General features: G+C 39.5%; 1 protein-coding gene across 1 annotated transcript in view; it reads left to right on the top strand.

The window, feature by feature from the left end:
* LOC115791814 (roundabout homolog 2-like) overlaps positions 1-18,916 on the top strand; it is a 92,204-nt gene that overhangs the window by 47,794 nt on the left and 25,494 nt on the right. The window contains exons 3-11 of the mRNA XM_030746078.1: positions 2,911-3,068; positions 3,211-3,331; positions 3,469-3,607; positions 5,745-5,881; positions 7,745-7,869; positions 9,827-9,998; positions 12,776-12,981; positions 15,966-16,047; positions 16,146-16,311. Of these exons, the coding sequence (XP_030601938.1) occupies positions 2,911-3,068; positions 3,211-3,331; positions 3,469-3,607; positions 5,745-5,881; positions 7,745-7,869; positions 9,827-9,998; positions 12,776-12,981; positions 15,966-16,047; positions 16,146-16,311 (1,306 nt within the window). The remainder of the gene's footprint in view (positions 1-2,910; positions 3,069-3,210; positions 3,332-3,468; positions 3,608-5,744; positions 5,882-7,744; positions 7,870-9,826; positions 9,999-12,775; positions 12,982-15,965; positions 16,048-16,145; positions 16,312-18,916) is intronic.

Below are 18,916 nucleotides of genomic sequence, written 5' to 3'. Positions count from 1 at the left end.
ATGCACAGTTTATTTTTTTGTTTTTTTCATTAACAACTGTATGTGTGTGTAATGCATTCTTGTGTTGAGCGATCATGAAACTGCTGCGAAGAGACACTAGGTGAGGCACGCAGTTCTCGTGCCTCATGGTAGGGGGCGCTGGTGATCCCAGGGACTCTACGACTCCTCGGCGGCAAGCTACCATAAACAGTTAGCAAGGCCAGTTAGTTTTTCCTGTTGCTTGGCCTTATGTTCAACATGGAAGATTACATAACTCAACTGAAAGAATTTTCTAAACTGGACTTTCAATCGAAGCAGAAGATAATAATTAAAGGAAGACCAACACCGGAGCTAAAAGGTTTGCTTCAGACCAGGGTTATAATAGTTTTGGATTTTACATTATAGTTTAGTTTTAGTTAGTTTTTACTTTTTTTTCTCTAATTCAGTTAGTTTTAATTAGTTTTCAGAGTGGTTTTGCTCGTTTTTATTAGTTTTTATTTTTGGTTTTATGCTTAGTTTTAGTTAGTTTCAGTATTAGTTTTAGTATTTTCATACTTAATCAGGTACGCTTTAAAGATCCCCTTTAAAGAAATATATTCAGCAACCAACTGTTCACAGACAGCAGCACTACATGCTAAATGTGTGTAATATTAAGGACACACATGAACATCAACAGGGAGAAACAAAGAACAATATGAACTCCAAAACTCGATAAATTCTACAATAAACTCCCAATTAATTTCAGCCTCAGTGCAGCAGATTAATAACAGCTACATGTGGTGTTTGACAAAAACAAACTCCTTGAAGGAGTCAAAGCTCAAATCCAGCTGCATCCTGATGTTCTCACCACCTGATGCTGCTTCTGTTTTGGAGCTAGCTTGGTTAGATGCTCGCTGATTAGACTTGCAGGGTCTTTGCGGCCTCTGTAGCCTACGGAAGTGTCCGACCTCATGTCCGCATTTATGCATGTATAGCTGGATTGCGTGTGTTAATTACCTTGTGGTTGTGTGCTGGGGGTTTTTTGGTCCTCGCTCTTTATGCTCAGTTTTTAGGGTGCAAACATATTTGTCCCTGTTTTTTCACTTTCTTCATTCCTTCACGTCCATTCCCATAGTTTCAGCAGCTCCCTCCAGGAATGTGCTGACATTTGTGAGTCCTTATATTGATGCTTTGATTATTAGTCCTGATTGTTATTATCTGACTGATAAAGTAGCCGGAAACGCACAAGGACTAAACACAACGTTGTGGGCTGCGTTGAGACGAGTAGTCACGTTTCTCTGGAGGTGCAGGCCGGGTTGCCTCGTAGGATGAGAGCGGTTTCCGTAGCTGCCTTGTGTGCGCTTCTCAGGTCTACTTTGATGTTGGTGTTTTTTTTCCTGACTAAGAAGTGTTCCGTACATCATCCACAACATCATCCACAACAAGACACTCGCTGCTATCTGTGCTATCATAGTAAAAAAAAAAAAAAAAAAAACACCACATGGGACTCTCTGAGGAGCAGCGCGGTGTGCGCACGCACGCACATGCGCACCCATTTGCCCGACGGCGTTCCGAGCTTAAACTCGGAGAGAGAAAAAAATGATTTCATATCAATCCACAAGACTTTTGAAAAAATAACAATATCTATAATTTCAGTTAGTTTTAGTTAGTTTTGTAAACTCACAATTCAGTTTTAGTTAGTTGTCGTTTCTTCCTTTTAATTGTAGTTTTTATTTATTTCAGTTAACGACAATGTTTTTTCAATTTCAGTTTTCGTTATTTCGTTCGTTTTCGTTAACTATAATAACCCTGCTTCAGACTATGTTAATGTTAAACAAAACAACTGTTGCCAATCAAATGGTGAATAAGCTATATGTTTGTAAATCTGATGTGATGACGTCAGTGCCTCACCAGTCACGACCCTCACCGCACGTCACTGATATATATATATAAATATATATATATATATATATATATATATATACTTAGTATCGTTTTTATTGCACTGCTTTTGGAGCATTCACATTTTCCAGAATATAAATTTTAATGAGTTAGTAACCCAGTGAATTCCAGAAAAATTCAACACTGGCCAGTTCAGGTCAGTGTATACTTTACTATGGAAGTTTTACTACAAGAAATAAAGTTTTAAGGCACTGGGGGAAATTCACGGTACCCTGAGATTGAACCTGCTGTGTGGGTTTAATTGTAGGAGTATCCTGTGGTCTCTGGCACTAGTCCATTAGCAGTGGAACCTTTGAGTCCACTAAGCTGTGGGTGACCTAATAGAATCAGGCTTGTTTTTTGTATATTCTTGATCAGAAGTTTGGAGGTCAGGTTATTGCTTCGGGGTCTTTGATGTGTTGTGTCTATGTCAGTATGACAATATCTTTTGTGCACTTAAAAGAGGGTAGTTCAGTTGCTCTATCAGGTACTTTTACGCTATGTGATTCAGCCTCAAGTAGTCCAAGTAGTCAGACTTATTGCAGTTTAAATTTTTAATGCACAATCATTTACGTGTTATCTAGACTTGCCTGTTTGTGTGTCTTCTATAGTTTTTCCTTGCTTTCATGTCTCCTGCTCGCCTTCACTGTCTCTTTTCTTTGCACACTGTACTGTTAATCCTACCTGGATATACACGGTGTTACATTTATCTGCTGAGATCAAAGAGCACATACATACAGGGTGCCCTCAGGGTGATGGCTGTATTATCGGAGACAGATAGCTGGCTGATTGTCCTGTGAGGAAGTCTACTTGACAGACTTATCTTTGAACTCTTAAATTAGAAAAAGGTTGCAGAGTTCTGTTGGCCTATGGCAGCTCAGTCTTAAAGTTAATTTTTGGTTCACATAATGGAGCAGCTGAAGCTAAAGGAAAATTGAAACTAGTGGCCTGAAGGAGATTTTCTTAAAGTTATAGTAACAACCCCTTGCACTCTCTTTTTTCATCTCTTAGTGTTGCGTGACGACTTCAGGCAGAACCCACAGGATGTGGTAGTGGCAGTTGGGGAGACTGCCAGTTTTGAGTGTCAGCCACCACGTGGACATCCTGAACCAACCACCTTCTGGAGGAAAGATAAAACTCGTCTTGACCTTAAGGATGACAGGATCACAGTGGGTTAATTCCCTTGGGAGGGACTCCTTTGCTTTTTCATGACCCATACTCAACTACTTGCATTAACCTGGAACTGTCACAGGGTAAAGGACTTTGTATTGAACCGGTTCGTTCTAGTTACAGGTGCTTTTTCTTCCTCAGGTCCGTGGAGGAAAGCTGACCATCTCAAGTACCAAGAAGAGCGATTCAGGGATTTATGTCTGTGTGGCAGCCAACATGGTTGGGGAGAGAGATAGTGAAAAAGCTCAGCTCTCAGTTTTTGGTGAGAAGTCTAACATGTGCAAATGCTTGGTTCAAAAAAATAATAGATCATAACGTTTTTAGCACCTGCATCATTTGACCACTCAAAAAGTCAAAAGTATATTTCGGCCCTGTTTTATGTTTCCTACCGATATCCAGAAAGACCAGTGTTTGTGCAACGGCCAGTGAACCAGGTGGTCTTAGTTGACGAGGGTGTAGAGTTCAGGTGTCAAGTCCATGGCGACCCACCGCCTGTGCTGCGATGGAAAAAAGAGGATGCGGATATTCCTCGTGGCAGGTGAGGACCCTGACTGAATGTTTTTTGAGCACGTCTGTGTATGCATTCATGTTTGTGTGAGTGTGTATCAATACTAAACTGATAATAGATAAATATTTAAGCAGAGCTAATGAGTCCCATCAGAAAAATAAGTTTCAACATACTGTATTACTCATGGGAGACCTTAATTAGTCTGTCAAAAAATAATTTATTAGCTGCAGAGAATCCTTTTTTTCATTTTTGCTGTTTTGAACTACTCGGCCAAAAACAGATGAAAGCCTGTCCTTGTGTTCTTTTTAATCAATGCCAGCTTTCAAGTACCATTATAATTCATGTGTAGCACAAATAAATGAAGTACAGCGATGTCTAAACGATGTGATTCAGTTATCAGAGTTTTCTGACGTTTGAAATCTGAAGACCAAATGATAAATTCTCAAATTGTCAGTCTACAATATGTAACTTACATCAACTTCTAATTTCAGCCATCTTTCAAGGCTTTTACACATTATAATAAGATATGCATCATTTTTGTCTGTAGCAAACAATTAAACTAAATTTAATTGAAAAATAAGCATGGCAAGCATTCTGTCTGAACTGTTTCACTATAAGCATTATCAGCTTATCAGCCAGTGCAGCGCTAGGTACACTGCAATTATACTAATTACAACCGCAGTCTATAGTTATGACTGTTTAACTAGTTTGTTTCTCTGAACTGCTTCTGAAATAATTTTTGCAGCTTTAATGCAAAAATAATTATAAGTTTTGCTCTTTGAGATATTTTCAATTTCTTTTGGAACTGCTACTAAATTAATCAGATATGTATTGTTAATTAAGGCATTAGAGAGTATTAGAGAGCATAGTTAAAACATAGCAATTCATCTCTTTTATATAAAACGAGATTATTCACATCATAATGCTTAGAAATGGCATTACTTAAAAAGAAATAAACATTTTCCTTAATAAATTCCACACCATGCCATAACTGCTATAATGCACACCAGTGTTAGATTTTTTCAGGCAGACTATAACAATCGGTTGTCTCCCCATGTCTTCCTGCTTACCACTGTTATGCCCTCTACCTCAGCACCCCCTGACTCCAGAAACATGTCCTACTTTCAGGCCTACCTCGCCTCACTTCCCTCTTTCAACTTCTTTCATTCTTTTCCGAAATCCACCGGCCTCCTGGGAAGTCTGAATCTGGGTCAGAGATGTGCTGTGAATGGAGTCCTCACCAGACTCTGGACAGACCCCACAACTCCCATCGATATTCCGCACACACCCTTTGGAACAGCTATTTCTGATGTGACTTTTTCTCACCCCTTGTGCCATTTCTCTGCTCGACTTGTCTCCCATCTTTGAATCAGTATGGCTGGCTAGACAATTTCACAGGATCGCTCACGCCAAAAGGGACCCGAGAGAGGGAGAGCCTGACTCCTTGCTCCTTTACTCATTCTGTCTGTAGCCCCTCTGAGGCACTTATCTAAACTCTGGTAGCTGAGATGCTTCTCTCACTCTTAACTGCACCGATGCTGCCTTACAGTACAGTAGGCTGCACTGGTGGATACACACTGATGCATGGAATATTTCTATGAATTAGTCATTTCTTACTGCTCGGCTCATTCATCATATTCTGTTTGTCAGACTATGCCACTCCCTTATTTTCAGACTGTTTGTCTACCTCTTCCTCTTCCTCTCTCTCTTTCCGTCTTTCTGTCTTTTTTCCTTGCTCTCACCCACACACACACTCACACACACATGACATAGTAAGTATACTGCACAGCCCACACCACAGTGGGTGGTTCGTCATTATAAATATTGAAAAAGTGGAACAGTCAGGGTTCCAGCTGAAAGCACCTTTCATTTTGCCATGCATTCATCGCAGTATAATTACTTCCCTTTTTCTAGCACTGTTGAAATTGCCTTAGAAAGTCTGTCTTTAATGTTTCAAAAATAACACAACCCTTTTAAGCTTCCATCGAAAACATCACACAGTAGTTTATACAACAGTGATTTGATATCATTGTTTGCTTGTTGTTTTTACACTACACCTTAAAAGTGAGATTTTTAATTTGCATATAACTGTTATCGCACTTCCAGTTTTATTAAATCAACTAGAGATGTCACTTGACTTCCTGTCACTGTTCTTCTCTATCACCAGGTATGACATTAGATATGAAAAAGATGACTTCCTTTTGAGGATAAAGAAAGCATCAGTCAGTGATCAGGGAACCTTCACGTGCCTCGCAGAGAACCGTGTGGGTAAGGCAGAGGCCTCTGCCTATCTGACTATCAGAGGTGGGTAACTGGTTGTGGACTCACATTTGGAAAAACTCATAACCCATCCCAAAGCAGGCCACAAGACAATCAGTCCTTTATTGCCCACTTTATGAGCATTATTGCCCCCCTGCTGAAAGGCTAGGCCCAGCCTCAGCTTTTTCTTTTATATAGCAGGCTGATGTAGTTGATTGCTCCAGATCTCCAGCTAGGCGCCAGATATGAACAATCTTACCAGCTTTAAGTGAACTTTTACGACCTCTCCTGGGGGGCTAATTCTCTCTCCAGCCACTCACTCCATATTTACACCTTATCAGTGGGAAGAAGCTGTTTCATATTTAATGCAGATACAGTATGTTTAAAAGATCAAGAAAAAAATCAAGGCAGATTCTGACCAAGTTAAATTCTCTTTTTTCCATTTAAATGGTAAGAAAATATTGTTGACAGAACTAAAATCAGATGCTCATTTACTTACAGTCTTCATTTTTATTCTTGGATGCTACTGAAGTAGCTTCACGTGATTCACAGATCAAAATAATCCTTGTTTATCTTATACTTGTCCCTGTTTCGTTTTATTATTATTTTTAGCTCTCATCCCCTCACTTTAAGCCTCGCAGCCAGAGTTGTATGCCTGAGATGACCATATTGAGATTACCTGGTCTCACTGACATCAGAAAGATCCAACAGTAGAAAAAAATGCCTGAACCCAAACATGTAGAGTAGTCGAAGGCCTGAGCTTTGGGTCACAAGGATTACATGACATTATATTAGAGCACATATACTGACTTTATCATTTGAAACGTTGGCCGTGTTGCACTTTTGTGATAGAATAATTATATGACAGAAATGAAGGAAAAGCATAACCACGTCAAGTGCTGATGACTTGGAATCACCTAAAGTTATCTTTTTAACACGTGAATGCATATATAATACATCATGATGCACACTGTGTGTAACATATCTCATCTTTAATCTGTTTTTAGCCTGCCCTCATCAAAGATCTGTTTCATTTGACTTCTGATCGACCAACAGATCTGTTAACTTTGTGAATGTGTTATTTTTAAAATCAATGAAGCGAGATATAAGGGTTCCATAGTTTTTGGCATTGGTTTCTTTTCCCACTAATTCCACCAAGGTACTGTTTCCTTGAGGTCCATGCCATCACCTGCTTTGGTGACTGATTTTTACCCCCCGTGTCCCTGAGCTTCATGGATGGAAACCCAACTCCATCTCATTCATTTCTGATTTTCATTAATTTATTTATTTTTTCTGTCCCTCTGTTCTACTCCTCTGCTTTCCTTCTCTCTGTGTTGTGTGTAAATCTCACCCACACCATTGTTGTATCATCAGCTCGCCCCGTTGGTAAGTAAGAGCTGATCCCATTGTGCATGCGCTGCTCTCGTTTTGTTTTTAATCACACACCTGTTCAGTATGCATGTACTGTTGTGGCATTCCACAAACGCAACCATCAAACTAATTTTAGACGTGCAGCTCTAGATTGTTTCAGTCAACCAATGATTTATTCTGCCAGTCTTTTGTAAAACCCTCGAATTTCCCATGTCACTTTTTTTCAAAATGGAGTTACAGATATGTGTACTGTGCCTTATTTAGAAAAAAAATGAACACATATTGATTATTAAGGCACTCTAATAAGTCAGTATAAATCATTCTGATATTTTGGCAGCTGCCTTTGGCTCGTGTTAGTAGTGTAGTTCTTCAGTGAGTAATGAAGACCCAATGCATGAATCCCTTTAATTTGCGGCTGGACCTTCAGTTCATGGATTTTGTTTTGAAAGTAGAACTGGAGTCCAATTTAAAACACACTTTGAATGCTGTAAAACTGTGTTGCACTTGTGTTATGGTTTATTTTGCTTTTAAACTCAGAGGCACCTCAGTTTGTGGTGCGTCCCCGTGACCAGATAGTCGCTCAAGGACGAACAGCTACCTTTCCCTGTGAGACCAGAGGAAAACCTCAGCCCACTGTCTTCTGGCAAAGAGAGGGGAGCCAGGTGAGGATAGTGATTGTGATTTGAACAAAAATGTACCTATTTTTAGGTTTTTGTGCCTGTAGGGTTGTGCAAATAATTTCTGTTTTAGGTCTGCATTGCTATACAGACATAGATTCTACAACTGCAAAATCAAAAATAAATAATTTTTTAAAATGGTCATCCGACTAAATGGATCAAGCCAGTGGAAAGCAGCGTGGGTCTATTCCACATATATATAATGAAGTGGTCATTTATCATCAATCTACACTGGTCTGGCTACCCAATTCACTTAGCAAGAGACAATGTCATGTACTGCATTAGAGTCATTAGACATAATGAAAGCAGGCTAATGTCCTTTCCTGCCCATCAGCTTGTCTGCCTAGGGTGCAGAAATGGACAACGCTGATGCCTCAGTTTTATGACCATGACTTCAGGTTATCACAGCAGAATTATCACTCTTGTGGTAAACAGCTATTCAGACCTTGTAGGAAAGAGACACTGACCCACTTTTCTAACTGAATTGTACACAGGGGAGTGAATATGCAAGCGTATTGAAATTATGTGTTGATGTTGTGTTGGTCTGAAGATGTAAATAATTTTAAAATAATTAGTTATAGCTATGTATATGTCAGGAAATTTGTCATCACATTTAACCATTGGAGAGCTAAGCAGATGAGCTGAGCATTGTCAGGAATACTCTCACCAGCCACTTCGGTACACCTGATCAACTGCTGTTTAGCACAAATATCTAATCAGCAAATCAACTCAGTGCATTTAGGCATGTACACATGGTCAAGACAACCTGTTCAAACTGAGCTTAAAAATGAGGAAGAAAGGTGATTTAAGTGACAGGCCGGACTGGCCCCAGCTCCTGAGCTACTGGGATTTTCCAACACAACCTTCTCTGGGGTTTACAGACAATGGTCTGAAAATATCCAGCGAGCAGCATTTCTCTGAGCAAAAATGCTTTGTTAATGCCAGAGGTCAGACAAGCATGGCTAGACCATTTCAAGATGATAGGAAGTCCACAGTTACTCAAATACCCATTTGTTACAACCAAATTATGCAGAATGCACAACATATTGAACCTTGAAGTAGATACGCTACAGCAGCAAAAGACCACACTGGAAGGAAAAGGTAAAGGGAGGAAACTGGACAAAAGAAGACTGGAAAAATGTTTCTTGGTCTGTTGTGTCTCAATTTCTGCTGGAACATTTAGATGGTAGGGTCAGATTTTGGCATAAACAACATGGAAGCATGGATCCATCCTGTGTTGTATAAACATTTCAAGCTCCCGGTGGTGTAATGGTGTGGGAGATATTTTCATGGCAAACTTTGAGCCCTGTAGTACCAACTGAATGCCACAGTCTACCTGAATATTGTTGCTGGCCATGTCCATCCCTTTATGACCATGCCCATCTTCTGATGACTGCTTCCAGCAGGATAAGGTGCCATGTGACAAAGCTCAAATAATCTCAAACTGGTTTCTTGAACATTTAAATTAGTTCACTCGTACTCAAATGCCCTCTACAGTCACCAGATCTCAATCCAACAGAGCACCTTTGAGATGTGTTAGAACAGCAGATTTGGAGATGTGGAGCAGACAAATCTGCAGCAACTGTGTGATGCTGTCATGTCAGTATGGACCAAAATCTCTGAGGAATGTTTCCAACATTGTATTGAATCTGTGCCACAAAGAATTCAAGCAATCCTGAAGGAAAACAGGGGGTTCAACCCAGTACTAGCAAAGTGTACCTAATAAAGCATCAGGTGAGTGTATGTGAAATATAAAAGCAATAATAATCCTAATAATCAGTTGAAAGAAATGAAGAAGTGTGTGTACACTATCTGGTCTCAAAACAGCTAGGCTAAAAACATTTTTTAAAGGAGCTTCTGTGCAGTACAAGTGTGTATTTGTGTGCTACTAAAACATATATTCAGTTTTATTGACATTTCTCCTCACTGTCACTCCAAATAGGATCTGCTGTTCCCCAATCAGCCAGCACAAGGAGACAGCCGTGTGTCTGTGTCTGTGAATGGAGAGTTGACCATCTCTCCTGTACAGCGCTCAGATGCAGGGTACTATATTTGCCAAGCCCTCACTGTGGCTGGAAGCATCATGGCCAAGGCTCAGCTTGAAGTAGCAGACGGTAAGACGAGAGTAGTTATAGGCCAACATCATCCTCACAGAGACACAGAATGGAGGAAAACATTACTTTTTATAGTTATGCAAATTCTCACCACCATGATTGGATGGTTCAATACACAGGTAATATTGTTAGAATTAAGGTACTTCCAGGACAGCTGCCATTTATATACACATAGTATAAACTTTGCTTCCTGAAGTTGTAGTGTTTTAGCAGTGTTGTTCAAACTACAGCAGCATTATAACACTGTGCATAACTTAAGAGCCACATCAATGTTTAGTATTTTGTTAGAATTATATGAAACATGCACATATAGCTTACAGCCTCACTCAAACATTGACTATCACTGTATCAAAGACAATTTATCTTCCCACACTTACTGGCAAAGATGCATCTGTGTGTTCTAAAAGCCAGTCACCCACAACAAACCTTTCCATTTGCACCTTACTCTTTTATAAAGACAGAAAAGACTGAAACCATGTAAAATAAAACGGGTCTACTTCGTGGAGAGACGCGACACTTTTTTGACAAAGCTTTAATGTCAGCATTAAGTGCTGAGCTGCTGCCAGCTGGGAGCTGTTTATGCCCTTCTCTCCATTTGTTTCTTGGCTTTTTCTCCCACACATTATTAAATTAGCATCTGTTGAAGTGTTTTTTGGAGAGGAAATGACTTCTGTTCTGTCACTCAGAGGAGATGGATAAATATCAAAATGTAAGGTGTAGAGTGCAAGGGATGGGAGGAATTCCTTTGACTGATGGCTGAAAACAAAGATGGATAGAGTTGGCGCGATGCCTGGGGTGTTTTGCAAGCTTGTATTGTGTCAATTTGTAACATAAACTAAGCTTTTAAGATCAGCTACCATACTGTATGTGTCCATAAGTGTCTCCCTGTCTCTCACTGGATGAAAAATATGTGAAGTGCTCCGTTCTTGAATATGACCTGGATGTGTGAGTGGCATGGTTATTAATTATTCCAGGTAAACTTGAAAGAACCGTGTTTGCAACAGCTCGGAATTAAAGCTGTAGCTATTCTTTAAAAAAAGAAAAAAAAAATCTCAGGGAAAGAGCAGTTTTTCTAATCGGTTTAGAAAAAACAATCATGTACTTTTATGCTCTTTATTATTTCACAAGTGGGGACATTTGAGGTGAATTTAACCTATTGTTTTGGTAGCAGTTTGGACTGCTGAGCAAAATAGAAAGGTGATATGCTGCAGAAGAGGTTTAAAAGCTTTCAGTAGTTCTTTGAAACTGGGTCAGGATTAGAATTGATTCTAACAGCAGTGAATCATAGCTGACCACCGCTGCTGCCCTCCAGATTGAGGCAAAATGCACAGAGTCAGATTTCAAGCATAAAGGAAGGAGAATTTGATATGACATACTGTACACTTGCTGTACCTACCTCACTGATTTTGAAAGACCCTTAAATATGCCTGGAATCTAGGGATGGTTACTACTGTGATGTTTGACTGAAGAGTACAAACCAGGGCCGGGAGAGTTACTGTAGAAATGTAGGCACAAGTGTAGAAATTGTAGAAATTGATATTCTTATGAACAGTCACGTAATCAGTGTTTTAATACGGTTCAATAAGTAGCAGCCATAAAACTGAAGACCGTTGTGTAACAACCTTGGAAAGCAATACTGTAATTTTCACTTTTGTCACCAAAGCTGGTGAGTATGATTGAATTGTTTTACGGAGCAGACTAAATCAGGAATAGCAATCTCATATTTTTGTTTGTTTTGCACTGTAATCACTTGGGCTTGCTCTACAGTAGATGTAATATTTTCTTTTCTTAGATAATATATAAAGTAATTTTATGTTCAGCTGGAAAAAGTAATAATGGCAGCTGCCCATTTATTTAATGTTCATGTTCACATATAAGTTAAACCTTCATAAGTACTTTTTAACAGCACAACATGATAATGCTGCCATATATATGTGCAAACAATTTAACCTCTCTGAAAATCACATGTGGTTCTGCTTACTGTACACTATGCTGCACCTAGTTGATCCTGATTTTTCTGCTATTCTGCTTGAGCTGCTGTATTGCTCATTGTCCTGAAGAAGGTGTGATGAAAGATAAGGCAGGGGGAGCCTGCTGTAAACACTTGTGTGAATGGAGACAGACCTGATAACAGTGGAGAGCAGCAGTGAGGAAATTGGAAGCGAGGGATAGTTACAAGGCCTAGAGAGATTCAACACTTCTGAAATTACTGTTTGAGAGTGCAGAGGCTGTTTTCTGGATGATATAACATGCTATAAAAAGCTTTAAAAGAGACGTATTGTTGTTCTGGTTGGCATGCTAATTCAGAGTTTCGTTTGTGTGTGTTTGTGGGGGACTTGCCAAAAGGGTGGAGATAGAGCCATGAGTCACAGTAGGAAGAGAGAGGACAGTCATGAATGTGCTGAGAGGTGTTATAAAGGAGGTATGGTAATTAGCACCATGGGTGAAGCATCGTTAATCCTCACCTAGTAATTAAAACTCAAAGGTGTGATGCAGTGCCATGAACACACCGCCCTACTGCGGAAAAGGCTCACAAAACAGTCAGTTCCTCTCACAACAAATCCATCACACTGAACCCTAGCATCTCGGGCATGCAACCACTAATATAATTATTGCAATCACAAATTAACACCTTGCGATAAGGTCAAGTATTTTTTCCCACAAAGCTGATAACTACCAAGAAAAGACTTTCATGTTTCATGCCAAGACTATGACATCCAAATTACAACGTTAGGAATGCATTCAAATAATGCTTGATTCTTGTTTGTTATCCTTAGCCCTGAAGGACCGCCCACCACCAATCATCCGGCAGGGCCCATCCAACCAAACTCAGGCTTTGGGAGGTGTGTCCCTACTTAGGTGCCAGGCATCAGGAGACCCAGAGCCTACAATCACTTGGCGGAAGAATGGAGCCAATCTGCTTGGAAAGGATGCACGGTTTTCCCTTCTGGAACATGGGAGTCTTCAGATCCAGAGTACCAGGGTGGGTTATATTGAAGTAGGCAGCAATACATTGTATGTGTAGCATGTACTGTAGTTTACTTTGCTTAAATTTACTGTGTGTAAAATCTCACCACTTGATGTCAGTAGATTGCAGATTGCAGTCAACTCAATTGTGTTTTCTTACCCCTCCGAATTCAAGTGCATATTCCTAGTTATGGTGGCTGCTGTAGGACCAACATGTTTTAGTCAGCCAAGAGAGATCAAAAACATTAAATTTAGACTGCACCCCATAACCGGGCAGCGTTTTACTGTTTGTGTCTACAAACATTTTTGTACACACAATGTTTTAACATATTTGAATAATATCAACACTTAGTAATAAATTGAGAATAAAATACAGATGAGTCATCTAAATTTTTTGCAGTATTTTACATTTTTAACCCCAAGTCACCTCGAAAACTCCATCTGTAGTGAGTGTAGGCTGTCAGTCTGCTGTTTACTTCAGCAAGCAGTCAATATGCTGGGTGAGAAGTGTCTGTTTATTCTCAAGGAGGCTGTAAAGGCTTGTGAAAAGAAGTCTGATATGAGTTGATGAGTCAGTGAAGCCCACTTCTGTCCAATCACAGCAATACTGAGGTGAGTTATTGAGGATAGCCTGAACTTTTCCCTCGGGGAGCACTGTTGTTTTCGCAGGTGTTAGCTCCTGTTAGCTCCTGTTAGCCTCTGTTATCCGCTGTTAGTGAATCTTTGAAATAGATTAAAAATTGTTTGACCCGGACACTAAGTGAATAAACTGTCATATGATGTGAGAATGTAACTGAACTATTTATCAGAGATAAAGTGTGATTTTTGGACACTCACTCCTAACATTAGCGGGCACAATGTTAGCTTTCCTTCACGGTTTCAGGGACCCCTTCTCAGGTGATAAAAAATAGGTATGATCCTTCATATCCTGAGTCTGAAGGTGCAGGTATAGCCATATACATAAAATGCTGTTAGTTGGCACAACAATGCCCATCTCGCCCACTGTATTCAAGATTGTAGGGCAACACGGTGGTTTCCACAAACCAGTGCCCTCTCCTATGCACTTTTAATGACTTAAATCAAAATTTATGAGACTACATCAATTTGTCAGAAGATATAATTACACACTAATCAATATATATTTATGAATAAAACATTCTACTTTCTATTAAATGATCTAAAAAAATGACAGACTGTACCTTGAAGTGTTTATTTTACTTGTGATTGAGACCAAAGTAAAAAATATAATATTTTCTGTTTGTTTGTTTTCCTAGACTTCTATACAATTAGCCTTGGAACACATAGAGTCTCTGGAACAAATAGAGTTTCTCTGTGCTGGTCATTAGAAAGAATGGAGTTTTAAGCGACTCATTGTCATTACTTTTCAGATACATCTAACTTTCCTGTTCAATATATGGCTGCTTCAAGCACATGTAATAGTAGTTTTCTTTAAATAGCAGCTGGGCTCCTCGTATTTATTGCATTTTTGTTGCCAATCAGTCATGTTCCCAAGTTTTAGTAGTTCATGTGGTTCGCTCTAATTAATGGCATGAAAAGATGAACAAACCACCAATGATATGAAGTAATAAACTACAATTGTCTTTTTAATCTGACTGATTTCATGTTAAACTACATTACAACAAACATTCTGCCAGTGAGCGGTACATGCGACCTTTCTATTTCGTCATGCCATATGTGGCAGACAAAATTGAAGTGTCCTTTGCAGTAGTTCAATCAGGTCTTCAGGATTAATTAATCAAAACAAAGGATAGTTAATTAATCTTGGAGACAGTGTTTTACCCCCCAAATTAAAATGCCCTTGTTACCTTCTCAGCACCATATCGGTTGATTCTCCTGTTGATTATTGTGCCTCCAATTAATCCTACTGCACATATTTCACATTCATCTAACCTGGACATTATTCATATATAGACTGCAGTGAAATCTTTCTCTGTTAGTGAGAAGGATGCTGAATTTTATCCTTTTGAAGTTAATGAGCATGCAGTACATAAACGCATAAAAGCAAAATGACATGTTTCTCGTGTATGAAGTTTTTGTTTGTTTTTATGTGCGGCTGTCACATCCTGCATTGCATGAAAGAATAAAGATAAATTCACTCATCTGATAAATTATGTCAGCTGAATGTATTTCAAATCAACAAGTACAGTCAGGTTGCTTTTAAATGATGAATATTGAGTCTAGTCTTTATTAGTTAGTAAACTCTCAGTCTGAATGTCCTTAGTTTCATTTAGACCCAAGAATGAGGAAATGGAGTCTAAAGGGGGTAATATAATGGAGAATCTACAATATACAGTGTACTCTCACAATGTCAAAGTGCTCCTCCTGTGTCACTCTTCTACTACTTTCTCTTGAGAGATAACATAGTTGTCAGTCTCTCCTAAGGCATTGCCAATATGAAATAGGTTGTCATATCTAGTATTTCCTGTGTCAGCACTGGTGATGATAATGTCGATGGCTTTTGGAATGGCGGGTGACCATTACTGAACCAAATCAATTAAGAAAATTAATGTAAGCTTTTACTGGGATCTCTTTTTTTTTTTTCTTCATTGGCCAGCATTAAAGTTCCCTCTCATCCACTCTCCGGCTTTTCTCGAGCCAAATGCAGGCCAGTGGAGGTTAATGCATTTTTACTGTACTAGTAGGTGCAAAGCCCAGAGTGACGTAAGAGCTTCTGGAAACCATCTGGGATCAGAGTTACAAAAAAGGCTATTGGATTCAGCTGTACAAAGCAACAGAGTACAAACTAAAAGCTATTTTGTGATGCAGATGAGCAGAAAATGTTTGTTGGTCAGTTTAATAGACAAAGTGTCTGCAATCCTTATTATTATTTTTAGTTGTTTTGTTTTTTTGTGTGTGTGTGTTGAATTTGGCTTCCTGGTTTCTGTTGCAGTTGTGAAATAAGCCCAGTTCTTGCAGATTGCTGATTAAATAGGAGCTTGATTGAACTCGAATGATAATCTCAAAATCTGTTTTCCTTAGCTGTCTGACTCGGGGTTGTATACATGTGTTGCTACCAGCTCCAGTGGAGAAACATCATGGAGTGCCTACTTGGATGTGAGAGGTCTGCTTCAGTAGAAATAAGAGAATAACACAGATATAACATTACTTGCTATGTTTTTCACTTTTAGGGTATTAATTGTGTCTATCTTCTTTCTTTAGACTCTACTGACCTCATTGACTTCATCTCTCACAATTCGACCGCCCTCCCAGGGCCACCCTCCAAGCCTGAGGTTACTAATGTCACCAAGAGCAGTATCTCGTTGTCATGGGAACCGGGACCAGAGGGGGGTTCCCCAGTGTCCTCCTATGTCATTGAGGCTTTTGGGTATGTCTGTGACCTATGGCCTTGAGCAACATTTAGTGACCTCGAACTTTCATGGCAGTAACAGATGTGGGCGTTTCTGTGGGCAGTCAAGCAAGCCTGGGCAGTTTTAAGGAGAGCATTCATGGGTAGCTCTTATAGCTTCGCAATTCATTTTTCAAGAGTGAAAAATAGCTTGTATTTAAATTTATATGCAAATTTTATTGGTTATTTTTAAGCAGAATACGATTAGCACAGAATTGATTCATTTATGTTTTTTCCTGTCTTTTGTTTGTTGGACTGACTTTCCTTTTTGACGAGAATTGAGATTGTGACTGTGAATTCTGATTTTGGCTTGTCATTAAAATGTGGTATGTCATCTGAGCCCAGAGTACCCCATCTGAGCTCCCACTCTTCAGCAGTACAGCTAGTTATCTCAAAAAAAAAAAAAAAAGCTGTCTGGATTTCTTAAATGAATTCAATTCAATTGAATTTCAATTCACCTTCATTTATGTAGTGCCAAATCACAACAGTTGCCTTAAAGTGCTTTATATTGTAAGGTAAAGACCATAAAATAATACAGAGAAAACACAACAACCAAATGGCCCCCTATGAACAAGCACTTGGAAAGGAAAAACTCCCAGGAAGAAACCTCCGGCAAAACCAGGCTCAGGGAAGGGCAGCCATCTGCCACAAGTAGTTGGGGGTGAGGAGAGGGAGACAGGACAAAAGACACAATGTGGAAGGGAAATAGAGATTAATAATAACTAATGTTAAATGACATAGTAGTGTATGAACACACTGTGAGTGAAAAGACGAAATACTCATCAGGGGAAGCCCCCCAGCAGCCTAGGCCTATTGCAATGTAACTAAGGGAGGGTTCAGGATCACCTGATCTAGCCCTAACTATAAGCTTGATCAAAAAAGGAAAGTTTTAAGCATAAAAATGGCAGCGCCCGTGACGGCAGCAATGCCATGGAACACTTATCTCTTGGATGGGTGTTCTGGAACGTACTTTTCATTGTTTACTTGTGTACAATGATAATAAAGTTGAATCTAAAAAAAATTAAATAAAAAATAGCAAGGGTGTCTGTCTTTTGAATCCAAACTGGGAGCTGGTTCCACAGAAGAGGGCCCGGAAAAATGAATGCTCTGCCTCCCATTCTACTCTTAAGTATCCTAGGAACCACAAGTCAGCCAGCAGTATGAGACCAAAGTGATCTATTGGGGTCATATGGTACTATGAGGTCTTTAAGATAAGATGGGGCCATATTATTCAAGACCTTGTAGGTGAGGAGAAGAATTTTAAATTCAATTCTGGATCAAACAGGGAGCCAGTGAAGAGAAGCCAATATGGGAGCAATATGCTCTCTCTTTCTAGTCCCTGTCAGTACTCTAGCTGCAGCATTTTGGATCAGCTGAAGGCTTTTCAGGGAGCTTTTAGGACAGCCTGATAGTAATGATTTACAATAGTCCATCCTAGTAGTAATAAATGCATGAATTAGTTTTTCAGCATCACTCCTACATATTTATTTAATAAGCACAGTGAAGGACATAACCTGGTCAAAAATGACTCTAAGACTTCCTCGTAATCTTACTGGAGTCCAAGGTAATGCCATCCAGAGCAAGTATCTGGTTAGACACCGTGTTCACCCCCAACCAATCACCGGCAAATGGCTGCCCCTCCCTGAGCCTGGTTCTGCTGGAGGTTTCTTTCTGTTAAAAGGGAGTTTTTCCCTCCTACTGTCACCATGTGCTTGTTCATAGGGGGTCGTTTTGATTGTTGGGTTTTCTCTGTATTATTGTATTAACTTAACTGTTCAATATAAAGTGCCTTGAGGTGACTGTTTGTCATGATTTGGTGCTATATAAACAAAATTGAATTGAATTGAATTAAAATGTTTCATCTGGCTTCACTAATAGATCGAGCTGGGTATCATCTGCATAACAATGAAAATTCAAGCTATGCCTAATGTAAATAGAACTGATCCTAGCGCAGAACCCTGTGGAACTCCATAATAAACCTTCGTGTGGGAAGAAGACGCCTTACTGACATGAACAAACTGGAATCTATCAGATAGATATGATTCAAACCACTGCATCGCTTTGCCTTTAACACCTACAGCATGCTCTAATCTCTGTAATAAAATATTTGTCATAATGTGCTGTGGCAGGCAAGGAAGAGGACCCCAATGCAGGACTCGGAGGCGAGAGTTAAATTTACACTTAAACTTTAATAGCGACTTGAACTGAAGGACATGAACATGAACTAAGAACCTAAACTTAACATGGACGTGAACTATGGGCGCACAACAGGTGAGTCGACAAGGATGACGATGGCTACAATGACGAGGATGCGACAAAGAACTGACAGACTGAGGACTTACTTACCGACACAGAATTACGAGAGGATTGGGAACAGGTGGAGACACAGCTGAGAATAATTAAACAGGAATAATTAAACAGGACCAGGAAGTAAACTAAATACAAGGCAGACAGGACTAAGACTAACAAAGTAAAACAGGAAACAACTGAATACTAAGACAGATGCAGAAGTGACACAACACTGGGAATAAACTGAATACCAAAACACACGAAGCAAGGAACTTAGCCAAAACAGACACTTGTC

This window comes from Archocentrus centrarchus, chromosome 14 (assembly GCF_007364275.1).
Source record: "Archocentrus centrarchus isolate MPI-CPG fArcCen1 chromosome 14, fArcCen1, whole genome shotgun sequence".
Classification (NCBI taxonomy): domain Eukaryota; kingdom Metazoa; phylum Chordata; class Actinopteri; order Cichliformes; family Cichlidae; genus Archocentrus; species Archocentrus centrarchus.
This window is presented reverse-complemented; position numbering and strand designations above follow the sequence as displayed.